Raw genomic sequence first — 13,202 nt, 5'->3', positions numbered from 1 at the left:
AATACATGATGTGTCTAGATGTTGCAGTGTGTACTAATATAATAGTGCGGAGGAAGAAAAGCATCATAACAAGTTAGCAGAATTAAAACCTTGTACAGTAATTTGTTCAGAACAAATGTAGATGTTTTAACAGTCACTTTATGGTAGCACTGAAATCTATCAAAAGGAAACATACGTAGTATGAAATTAACCCTGTTTCTGATTTGATTTCATACAATAGAAGCAAAAAACAATGTGCTAACTTACATTTTTCCTTTCTGAAATATTAAATCATTAAGGCAAGATGTTCTCCTATAAAATGTTTTCCTTATAATTAGAAAAAATGCAGAGTTTTTATTTCTTTGAACTTAGGATCTTTTTGCTTTGTGTAGTTGTCTCTCAAGTTAAAACCATGTCTGTGTTCTACTTCTGTCACTTACATATGCATGTGTGTAGGTACCTAACTCACTCATCTTATACACTTGGTGTGTGGCTGGATGTTCTGTACTTAAGAAATGAGTGAGTGTTTTTCAGATTTTTCACCTCATCATGAAAATGTTGCCTTTAGAGACATCATTGAGACTTTTTGTCTCTAAGGCCATGTCATAAACAGATAGCTAAGGGTTAATGTTCTTTTTCCTGTAAAGGGGTAACACCAGTAAACTGAAACACCTGACCAGAGGACCAATCAGGAAACAAGACTTTTTCAAATCTGGGTGGAGGGAAGTTTGTGTGTGAGTTCTTTGTTCTTTGTCTTGGCTATGAGAGTGATTTTTCTATCTCCAGCTTTCTAATCTTCTGTTTCCAAGTTGTAAGTACAAAGATAGTAAGACAATAAGGTTTATATTGTTTTCTTTTGTATTTACATGTGTGTAGTTGCTGGAATGTGTTAAATTGTATTCATTTTGGATAAGGCTGTTCATTCATTTTTTTCTTTTAAGCAAATGACCCTGTATTTGTCACCTTAATACAAAGAGACCATTTTTATGTCCTTTTCTTTCTTTTTTATATAAACCTTCTTTTTAAGACTTGTTGGAGTTTTTTCTTTAGTGGAGACTCCAGGGAATTGAGTCTGCAGCTCACCAGGGAATTGGTGGGAGGAAGAAGTCAGGGGGGAAAATCTCTTTTACTATTTACTAACCTGACTTTGCATACCCTCTGGGTGAGGGGGGAAGTACCTGTGTTTCCAGGACTGGAAACAGGGAGGGTGGAGTCCCTCTGTTTAGATTCACGGAGCTTGCTTCTGTATATCTCTCCAGGAACCCAGGGAGGGAACACCCGGAGGGGGGAAGGGAAATGGTTTATTCCCCTTTGTTGTGAGACTCAAGGAATCTGAGTCTGGAGGTCCCCCAGGGAAGGTTTTAGGGAGACCACAGTGCGCCAGGCACTGTATAGATTCCTGGCTGGTGGCAGCTTTACCAGGTCCAAGCTGGTAACTAAGCTTGGAGGTTTTCATGCTAACACCCATATTTTGGACGCTAAGGTCCAGATCTGGGAAAAATGTTATGACAGGCCTGGTTTACACCACAAAGATAGGTCAACCTAGTTGTGCACGTGTCTTCACATGTAACCCATAGGGCTAGCTGCCTTTAATTATATTCATTGCCTTACCTTCATTATATTTTGTCTTTATTATATTCAGTAGTACTGCAAGGAACCTATATTTATTGCTAAATATATTAATACATTATTGTAAATATAGAAGACCTCCTATAGTGTGTGTGTTGCAACCATACACATCAGGGTTCCCAATTATATAGTAATTTTAATAATATTGGGCCTGATCTTGGGACAAGAATCTATCAACCCTCAAAATAATAACTGGGAAATGTTAAGTAATCAATATTATTAATAGATACATAATACATAATCTATCGATCAGACTACACACCAGTGCAAGTGCCCCATTACTCTGGCATAGTAACACCACCTTCTGGAGCAGTGTTGACCCATGGTCAATGTATAGAGGCTGATACAGTGCGAGTGTAGATGCTGCATTGCTTTATATCAACACTAACAGTCCTCCAACAGCTGTCCTACAGTGCTGGACACTGACTGCTGTGGTCACTACTGTGAGCTCCACTGCTCGGGGTAACTGTTGCATTCCCTTCTGGTGTTATCTGGAACGTGACCTGCTAGCTCACTCCAATCCTTGACTCTGGGAGCCAGCCTTACTTTGCTCTGCTGTGAGAACCCCCACTCCTGGGCTGTTCACGCACAGCCTCTGGCATGTAAGCTGCTCCTTGGACTGTGCAACCGAATGACACTAGCCAGTATGTAGTCATCACTAGTGCCAAATGTAGTCATCATAAATGTACAGCAAACTCCAGCATTAACAGCTACACTGTCATTAATATATGCACAGATGTGCATCAAGCATTACTCAGTTCCTAATAGGCCCCAAAATTGCTGCCCAGGGTGGAACACAGTACACCTCAGCATATTATTGTGGCTTGCTGTTAAAGTGCTCTTTCAAAGCCTCCCTTAGCCGTATAACTCCTCGTTGAGTTCGTCTGATCGCCATTGTTTCTGGCTGTTCAAACTCAGCAGACAGCCACTCCACTTCCACTGCAACCTTCCCCCATTTGTTTCACAAATATTATGCAGGTCATAACAGGAAGCTATAACAACTAGGATATGTTTTGCACTGCTATCCAATCTGGTGAGTAAACATCATCGCCCTTTCAATCCACCAAAAGCACATGCAGCTGTCATTCCGCACATATGGAGCCTGTAGTTGAATCTTTCCTTGCTGTTGTCAAGGTGAACAGTGTACAGCTTCATTATGCAGGGGAGTAAAGGGCAGGCTGGGTCCCCCATGATCACTATTGGCATTTCAACATTGCTAATGGTAATCTGCTGGTCAGAAAGAAGGTCCCTGCTTGTAGCTCTCTGAACAATTCGGTGTTCGTAAAGATACGAGTGTCATGCATCTTCCTCGACCTGCCAACATGGATGTCAGTGAAGCGTCCCGGGTGATTCACCAGCACTTGGATAACTATGGACAAGTGGTTTCTGTAAGAGATGTCGGACAGCAACACATCCCATGCAGGTTTGTGGGAAAAATAGGTGTGAATATTATGGGATGGAGAACACTGCATTATGGGAAGTTGATCCCTTGCTCCCAGTACCACTGCATGAGTCATTTCTCCCTCACTATGCATTGCCAAAATTACCCAAAACACAATGCGCTGAACGATGGGGGATTGTACACTGGATACCTATCGATGATGCATTGCATTGTGCATCGACTCTAGCACTCCTAGTGAGTACGTGCTGCACTGATGCAAGGAGAAAAGTATGCATGCGCATAAGTGATATACTAACTGCAGTGGCTATATGCCAATGTAACTTGAATTAGCAAAAACTTGTGGTGTGAACACAGCCTTAGACGGTGAATCTTGGAAACTAAAGAACCCAAGGATGTGACCTTTTTTCCAGCAAGGGAGAATTAAAAGAAACTTTCCTTTTCCTAACAAATTCTTCTAGAACCCAGGAGCAACTCTTGTAGAATATTAATGTGTATACCGTATTAAATTGATTTACTAAGTTTAACTACAGAATATTTGTTTCCTCATAGCTTCGATGCATGTAGTTGACAGAGGAAAGACGCAAGGGAATTTAAAAAAAAATCAAAAGGAGTAATAAGATCTTTAAGCCAATATAATGGTCATTGAGTTTAGATTTAATACAATTGAACAAAATTGGAGATTAAATTTTTGGGACATGACTTAATTATTTTTTTAGTTAGCACTAAAGTTATGTTCCTTTAGCCATATTAATCCACTAAATCAAATGCTTCTAAGATATCTACAGAGACAGTATACCATTCCCTAGACAAAAGCTTATTATTTACAAGATTAAACAAAGAGGTGATTCTTGATTTTTTTTTTCATCTCATGGCAATTGATTCTGAATTAAGGCAGTATGAGAATATAGATAAAAAGCTGATAAGGAATGAAACACTTTTCAGGCAAAGTAGTTAATATTGATGGAGTGGTAATAACCTTGTAATTCTGTGTCATCAGTCTCAATAAATAAGGCAAGTACGTGCACCATGTTTTACAGATGTTGGAACAAATTAGTATTAGTAAAATAAAATATGTAGCTAGGGCTGTTTAAACTGTAGTTTATTCCAACAAACCTTTTACTACACTTGGTTGTATTGCATGTTTCTTTGGAAAGGTCAAACATGAGCTTCTGTAGACATTCACTAATACCAATTGAAAGAATCATAAAGGCTCACACCTGCAATGGTTCTGCATTTCTGGTGTGGAGAAAATAGCAGTGTAACATAGACACAACTACTTCCTATAACTTTATAAAACATTTTTTCCCTTTTCTGTAGCCTTTATTAAAACAGCTTATATGTGTATCTTATTCTGAAATGACAACTGCTAAAATACTATCTTTTTGAAATTCCTTTAAAACGCACTTCGCTGCTGTTGTGTAGCTCTTCCAAAACATAGTGATATCCCTTGAACCCTTGTCATGGGAAATATTTCCTTTTTTTGCTTACTACTAATCCTTCAGGCACCACTACTTAACCACTCTACTGACAAGCTCCCGATGCTCTTATTTAAACGTTAGAAATGGTTAAATATTTACCAAATGTGCCTCTCTCTCCTTGGAACCATATGACCAGCACGTTGGAGACCTACATTCAAAACTTGATTTTTCACAACTGAATATAACCCAGTAGTGTGAGTGGTACAGTACTCCATTGCCTTCAGCTGTCTGCTTTTCTTTGAGGGCATCTGTACACTCGTATTTCAGGGAATTGCACCGTCTGGCACTCGGCGCTCCAGAACTTCTTAGTAACATTGACCTCTTGTGGTCCTGTGTAGCATCTGTCCTTGCTTCAGGAATCAAAATAATTTTGTTTTCAGGGGTACACAAACTTTTTGGAACCACTTTTCCCTATTTTTAGCTAAACTTTTGGTAATATATGGTGGCTTAAAATTTTAAACAGAATCTCTTGAAATGGTTTTGAGCAATGTATGGTATGTTAATTATTTGTTAAGCCATTATATGACAGCAGAGATTCTTTCAGATTTTCTGTGATTGCATTGTGATAAGTCACTTTGGTTCATTCAGTTATATCACTTTATATAATGTTACAGTTGCATGTCTGATACTATTTTAAATCTATTAGACTTGCTGCTTTGAATAGTGAATCTGTTTGTCTTTGTTGTTTTAAAATTGCAATTTTGTTGATTCTATTACTCTAAAGAGCCATACTACATGGAAATGATGTATGCCCTGCCACTCTTGCATGTAGCTGGGCACCAAAGGTATTGTGAAATGACTTTATTGGAGCACTTCTTACAGAAGGAATATAAATTACAAATTCACAAGTTATGGTGCTCTATCTTTAATGTGTGTCCTTTCTCTTTAATTTATCCTGCAAACTGTTAACTTCTATTTTATCTCATTTTCAGTATGACAATAAAGATGGTTACAGTGACGTGTTTAGTTACAAACAATGTCTTAAATGATGTTTTCTTTTTTTAGATTACTTACCCAGAATGTTGGTCTTCTTTATGTTGGAAGTTTTGACAGACCTTTTGCACAAATTAAGGTATGACTTTTGGTTTACTTGAAAGTTATTAAATACTTGTATGATTATAGTCTTGATATTTCAAAATATTTTTGAAGGAATCAATATAATTTCAAGAAAAATAAATGAAAAAATAATATAATTTCCTTGTTTTTGTTTGTTTTTTGGAGTTATTTCCAAAGACATTTATATATTTAGCTATCAGAGAAGTTCAGTGTTTTCTTGCATCATATTTTGATTACTTTTGATTCTGGGTTAATTACCAGAAACAACATGTTCATTTTTTTTTTAAGGTTACTTGTCAGTGACATATCAAAACAAGGCCACCTTTTGAACTTCTTACTCTTTCAAGTTATTTTTGACATGGAGGACATTTCAGATTATTTCCACACCATTATTACACTTTATTGTAATGGATTGTACAGTTTCTGAAAAGTCTTTTATGACTTAATGATCATATTTATCAGCTAAACTATAGTTTTACTGCTTCTAATTGCTGTTTGCCAAAGAATCATTGCTGTGCCCCTTAAGAATAAAGAATTATTTCATTATTCCATATGGAAAACTGCCTTTGATCCTGTCAGCACCAAAAGTGTCATTGCTATTCACAAGCATTCTATATTTAATGTAAGTAGTGTCAAGCAAAATGTCTAATTAAAATATGATGCAGTTTAGTTAAACATATTTATAAACCATTCTCCAGTCAAACTACCAAGTGCTATGTTAAAGCAGTGTAAAATGTCTGATTGAAACATACAAAAGCAAGACAATTTAGGCAAAATATTTGGGCTTGTTCCTTAAATCAGACAACTGAAAGACTTTTTTCACGTTAGTAGTACATAGTAATGGTCAATGTTTAGTTATGATTTGATTCTTAAAGCCTGATCCTGCAATCTTTGTGCAGGTAAAATTCCTGTATAAGTCAGAGACAGAATGTGTATAGTCATAAAATCGAGAGGTCACCTAGTCCAGCCCCCTGTTCTGTGGAAGGACCAAGTAAGCCTATATCATCCCTGGCAGATGTTTAATCTGTTCTTAAAAACTCCAGTGATGTTGATTCCACAACCTCCCTTGGAAGCCTATTCTAGTCTTTAACTACCCTTATAGTTAGAAAGTTTTTCCTAATATCTCACCTAAATCTCCCTTGCTACAGATTAAGCCCATTACTACTTGTCCTGCCTTCAGTGGACATGAAGAACGATTTATAACATCCCTTAATGTACTTGAAGACTGTTATCAGGTCTCCCCTCGGTTTTCTTTTCTCAAGACTAACCATACCCAGTTTTTTTAACCTTTCCTAGTAAGTCAGATTCTCTAAACCTTTGATCATTTTTGTCGCTCTTCTGTGGACTCTCTACAGTTTGTCCAAATCTTTCCCAAAGTGTGGCACCCAGAATTGGATGCATTACTCCAGCTGAGGCCTCACCAGTGCTGAGTAGAGTGGGACAGTTACCTCCCATGTCTTACATTTGACACTCCTGTTAAGGCACCTCAGAATGATATTTGCCTATTTTGCAACTGCATCACATTGTTGATTCATGTTCAATTTGCCGTACACTATAATCCCCAGATCCTTTTCAGCAGTACTACCACCTACTCAGTTATTCCCCATTTGGTAGTTTTGCATTTGATTTTTTTTCTCCCTAAGTGAGGTACTTTGCACTTGTATGTACTGAATTTAATTTTGTTGACTTCAGATCAATTCTGTAATTTGTTAAGGTCATTATGAATTCTAATTCTGTCCTCAAAAGTGCTTCCCATTTATCCCAGGTTAGTGTCATCTGCATACATTCCACTCCATTATCCAAATCATTAATGAAATTATTGAATAATACCAGACCTAAGATTGACCCCTGCAGGACCCTATTAGATATGTCCTTCTCAGTTTGTCTGCAAACCATTGATAACTACTTTTTGAGTAAAGTCTTTAACCAATTGTGCACCTGCCTTATAGTAGTCCACATTTCCCTCACAGGCTGCTGTGTCTCTGGTATTTTGTTGGTTTCATAGTTTCTTTAACAAATTAAAATGGGAAATAAAGTATGTGGAAGATTTCTTTACTGAAAAGGCCTTAGCTTCTGCCATATTAAATGTAAATAATGGAAGCTTGCCATCTTCTGTATGTGTTGTCAGATGTTGGCTATGTGTGTGTTCATTCAGTGTGCTGCCACAGCTCTGTGGAGATAGCAGACCTCAGTTACCTGTCCAATAAATCCACAGACTCGGTTTTCAGTGAAGACACCCAGCCAGGTTTATTGTCGACAAAGCACGGTAATAGCACCTGTCAGACTCTACAAGGATACTAAGATGTGTATCCTCGCAACAATGGACGCAGCTCATTCAATGGTGGAACTTTGCACTGCTCCCTAAGCTGGCCAAAGATACTCTCTCTGAGATACCTCTTTATACCCTGATACAAACAAGTTTGTACTGCCCCTTTCACATAGTTAGTTACTCCTGACGTCTCTAGTTATCACCCATCATCTTGTACATGTTGGTTCAATTAAAACATCTCTATTACGAACTGTCATCCTAACCTTATCTTTTAAAAGGGGTCAATGTGTTCCTCTTATCCTTGGAAAATATTTTTTTGTACCATCCTTAATATTGGGATGATCTGGTACCACTTAATATCGAAATGTGTTTGTGTGAGCACTCTGTAACTGGCACTTCTTAAAAATATATATTTCTGCAATATCAGCCCTATTCTTGCCAAATTCCATAAGCAGGTCCTGCCTCATACCAGGCCTCTAATACAAGGGCTTATGTCTCAAGCTCTCTTCCTACTACAGTATGTCAGCTACCTTACAAGCTGGAATATGTTGGCTATTGCATTCTCCCTTATCTTACTTGGTATTCATAGACTGTTATAGTGAAATGTGTATGTTTGCAGCAGGTGAGTACACAACCTGATGTAAAAAAAATCATTATGATGGATTACTTAAAATCTTTCATCTATATCTATCAACTACTCGTTATATCAGCATTTAAAGAAAGAAAGAAGGAGCTGTCTGCTGCTCCCAAATCAAACTTTGTTGTCCCAAGTCACTACTTTTTTAAGTTCATTATAAAATTGTTTCTAGGTCGCCAAGACAAGGGTAAATATTAATATTTTTTTTACTTTACTTCTGCGATCACACTAAAATACAATATTGAATTTCAAAGGATACCTCTGCATATACTACAATGTACTGTATCGTATAAATTCATGAAGAGAGCACAAATTCTGAGAGAAAATAAAGCAACTTCAGAAAAAAATTTGAACAGTATCATGTATTCCAGGTGTTTCCATCCCAATTACTGTAGTTTGGAAGTACTCTTGGGGCTTGTCTCCACTTATTGGGGGATTGACGTTGGGCGATGGATCCACTGGGGTCGATTTAGCGAGTCTAGTGAAGACCCACTAAATCGATCGCTGAGCACTCTCCCATTGACTCCGGTACTCCACCAGGACGAGAAGCTTAAGGTAAGTCAACAGGACAGTTTCTTCCATCAACCCAGTACAGTGTAGACACTGCAATAAGTCGACCTAAGGTACATCGACTCAGCTACATTATTCATGCAGCTGGAGTTGCATAACTTAGGCCAACTTAGCCCCGTAGTATAGACCTGCCCTAGCAGATGACCGTTTATCTTTTTCCAGAAATCATGTCCGCTTTTCAAGAAATGAAAGAATTAACCTATCTAGATTTATTTGCCTTCTGAGTTAACAAAAGCCTCTCCTCCACCCTCAAGTATTCTTTATCTGTAAAGATGCTTGTTTCAGTGGTGTTGTAGCTATATCGTCCCAGGATATTGGAGAGGGTGGGAGAGGAAATATCTTTTATTGAACCTGTTTGGTTTCTAGATTTTTAACAGCCAGTGGAGAAAGTTCCCTCTTTTCTTCCAGTTTCCCCACCAACCACTGAAATGCTTCCCTGTGACACCCATGACCAGTGTCCCACTTATTCATTTTGAAGCATGACTCTCTCTGAGAAGGTATAGATTGTGACCTGCATCCCTGCCACTTATCAAATTACACAGTTCAAGGAAGAAAAAGTATAAAAAGAAAAGTAAGGAAAAGTGTATGTTATCTTATACCTGACAATGGCCCTCAGTAATTTGAAAAACCCAACATGTGGTTTGTTACAAACATGCCTTGTCCCTTTAGATGACTTATTCCAAGAAAAGAGAAATCGGAATGTGCTCATAAAATTCTTTGTGTTCTTTTATTAGAGATAAAGTCCTTTAGGATCCTTTTACCTTGTTATTGATTTTCTAAGGACTGCTTCCTACATCAAGGCCTGACGAAGAACATCTTTCTCTCTTGGAGCCTTAACTTGATTCTCTGAAGATTATGATTAGCCTATTCACAGCTCTGGGATTCTTTGTGTCCTCAAGATTTTCTTTGTGGTGATGTCCTCAGCCTGCAGAGTGTGTGAGCTGATGATGTTACGATGCTATCTTTCTTTCATTAATACAAGTGACTCATAAGATGGTTCCCTTCTTTGGTCTGAATGACTTATCCATTTTTATCTTAATCAAGAGATTCCCCTTCCTATCTCTAGTCTGACATCCATTTAGTAGTGCTGGAACAATTTGTATAGTGGGAATGCTGAGAGCTATTGAAGCAAAAAACTGTAAACCCTATATATGATGGAAACCACTTCAAGCCAGAGGTGCCACTCCAGCAGCCTTAGTTCCAGTACCTATGCATCCACTGAAAGGAAGTCATGATCTATAGATATTAGATCCTTATCTTGTATATAGAATTCAATTTCTGGCTTCTGTTTCCTGTTGGAATTCATTATATAGAAGGAACATAAAGCATACCTTCCTTGAGTCTTCTCAATCTATCAAATCTGGTAGCAAATAGATCAGAAGCCTCACAGAAGGAAGTGAAGGGCTCCCCTGCCTGGAACAAGGAGAAACTCCCTGCAGTTTTTCCTTCTAGTGGTTTGGTCTCCCATGAGATTTCTGAGACATTACAGGCTTCATGCTTTGCCTCTCTGAGCATAACATTTAGATATAGAGTTCTTAAGGCTATTATCCAATGTTAATTTATTTTTTTAATGTAGCTTAATTCTATATAGTTTCTTTCTTTTCAAGGTTGTTGGTTGATCTGGAGAACTCAATAGAAATTTCTATGCATAAATTTGATTTCCATACCTTTAGTAGTTTGGTGCATTCGATCTTCATCTGGAGCAAGTAATTTTAAGGGTTTGCAGTTTTTATTCCTGTGGTCATCTATTTAGTGGCTTTCTTGATCTTGAGGAAGTTATGTTGTAGAACCTAACAGCAGGCAAACTGAACGAAGATAGTGCTAATATCTATATTGTTATATTAAGCAAGCATGTGAGGAATGTTTGATAGTTAATGCAAAGGGTTGGCATGGCCTGTCATTTAATTGAGGGAGGGGAATAAGTGAACTGAAAATCTGGAAATCAAATAAACAATTATTATGAAAATTCCCATTTATTTTTCAAAGCACTGCTTTTTTAAAGGTTATATTGAGGTAATGGGCTTAATTTAAGGTTAGTACTCAATGGCATTTTAGTTGTTTTTAAATTATATTATTTCAGTCTAACATATAACTCTAGCATCTGTTCAAAGGCGTTATAAAACATTTTTGCTTTTATGTATATTTAGTGTGTGATGTATATACTGTCTAAATAGTAACAGCTTATGCTGTTAACATCTAGGAAAGTGAAAAGGCTACGAATTGAGCCTTGAGTGAATTCAGTGATTTGCAGCTTTCTCTGTTAAGTATTTGTGATTTGTCCATTAAATATCTCTTAAAGTCTCACAAACTAGATGAAACTAAGAAGGCTTCTGTAACTGGATATCATGATCAACTAGATAAAATAATTTAGTGAAGTCATTTATAATTACCATTTGAGTTTTCCAGAATCCCTTTATATTATAATATTGTTAGTAATCTTAAACAATGCTATTATCATAGAAATTTTGTTCCAGGAAAGAGTAATTACATTAAATACACCAGCATATGCAGTAGTAATTTTATGAACTGCCCCGAGTAATGCTTATGGAATAAGTATTCTTCATGATACATTTGCAGATATATTTTCCTTTTAAAGTAAAAGATTCATAGTTTTAAATTTAAAATGAGTTTTGAAATACAGTACATGTTTGCACAAGATAACTTATAATGTTTTAAGAAAATAAGATCACAAAACATTTTTTTTAGGATTGAAAGTTTTTGCAGTTCAATCTGTAGTAGGTTCTGGGATTAAAACAAATCATTCAGTACATTTTCCATTATTAAGCAGTAATGAATCTTTTGGCAGTCTTCACTATTCAGTTAATGACCAGTTTCACTTTGGGCTCTTAACACATTAAATTACCATTTGAATGAAGATTAATTACTGCTATTTTAAAACAAGATTATTTATTTTAAGAGTAGTTATTAAGAAGTTGCATAATAAATACTACTTTGATCAAAATGGAGCAGGTAATTTTCATAGAACAAGACGACAGTTATGAAGAAAAAGTATATTTTGGACATAGAGATGTGATATTCACTTTTTGTATCCACATGTTCTGTGCTCCCATCTTACTGGAAAGATGATCAAAGTTTTAAAACTACTTTTGGAAAATTTATGCATATTTTCCAGGACCCTGGTGAGGGCTAGTGGGTATCCTATAGCAGTGTTTTGCTCAGTGATTTGTGTAGGATGAAGTTGTAGCTTGAACTGCATCTCTAAGTAGCCACTGATTGTAGCTTTATTGAACTTTAAAGAGCAGCATTAGTGGATGTTGGGAGAGAGAGTAAATTAAACTGCAACTCCACCCTGGGCAAATTACTGGCCAGAACCCCATATTGGAACCCAAACTGCCTCATTCTTCCTCAGCATGTTCAAATATATATTGAACAAGAGAGGCAATAAAACCTAGCAGAATCCCAACAACAGAAGTCTTCCTGCAAATAATAATTGTCTCAGACTACCTTCTTGGATGACCTCTAAAGAGAAGAATAGAGCCATCCAGGTACAAATCCATTCACCCCTGCCGTGGTCCACAGGCAAGTCATTATCACCTCGTGATCAATGGCATAGCATGTTCCTGACAGATTAAACAACATCAGCACGCACACCTGACCTTTGTCCATATTTAGGATATCCCAACCACTACTGCAGTCTAAGTATCATATCCAGACCTGAAGTCTGATTGACTGGTTCAGCAAAATAAGATGTCTACAGATAATGCCAAAGTTGTTTTGCCAATGCTTATCTATCCTTTCCAAAAAAAGGAGAAAGAGACAGGGCATTAATTGGGAAGACTGTTGATGGTTTCTCATACAAGGGCTAGAAAATGACTACATGAGTGAAGCTAGCACATTGCTCCTACTCTGGAGCCAATAATTCTCTCTATTGATAAACATTCCAACATTCAGGGTACGTCTACACTACGGGATTATTCCGATTTTACATAAACTGGTTTTATAAAACAGATTGTATAAAGTCGAGTGCACGCGGCCACACTAAGCACGTTAATTCGGCTGTGTGCGTCCATGGTCCGAGGCTAGCATCGATTTCCGGAGCGTTGCACTGTGGGTGGCTATTCCATAGCTATCCCATAGTTCCCGCAGTCTCCCCCGCCCCTTAGAATTCTGGGGAGAGCCAAGTGGCTGATGGGGCAAAAATCATTGTCGCAGGTGGTTCTG

The 13,202-nt window shown here is 37.4% G+C and overlaps 1 protein-coding gene across 6 annotated transcripts in view; it reads left to right on the top strand.

The window, feature by feature from the left end:
* RNGTT (RNA guanylyltransferase and 5'-phosphatase) overlaps nucleotides 1-13,202 on the top strand; it is a 425,454-nt gene that overhangs the window by 329,856 nt on the left and 82,396 nt on the right. For all 6 annotated transcript variants that reach the window (XM_030555911.1, XM_030555913.1, XM_030555914.1 and 3 more), the window contains one exon: nucleotides 5,494-5,560. In XM_030555911.1, the coding sequence (XP_030411771.1) occupies nucleotides 5,494-5,560 (67 nt within the window). The remainder of the gene's footprint in view (nucleotides 1-5,493; nucleotides 5,561-13,202) is intronic.

Source organism: Gopherus evgoodei, chromosome 3 (assembly GCF_007399415.2).
Source record: "Gopherus evgoodei ecotype Sinaloan lineage chromosome 3, rGopEvg1_v1.p, whole genome shotgun sequence".
Classification (NCBI taxonomy): Eukaryota; Metazoa; Chordata; order Testudines; family Testudinidae; genus Gopherus; species Gopherus evgoodei.
This window is presented reverse-complemented; position numbering and strand designations above follow the sequence as displayed.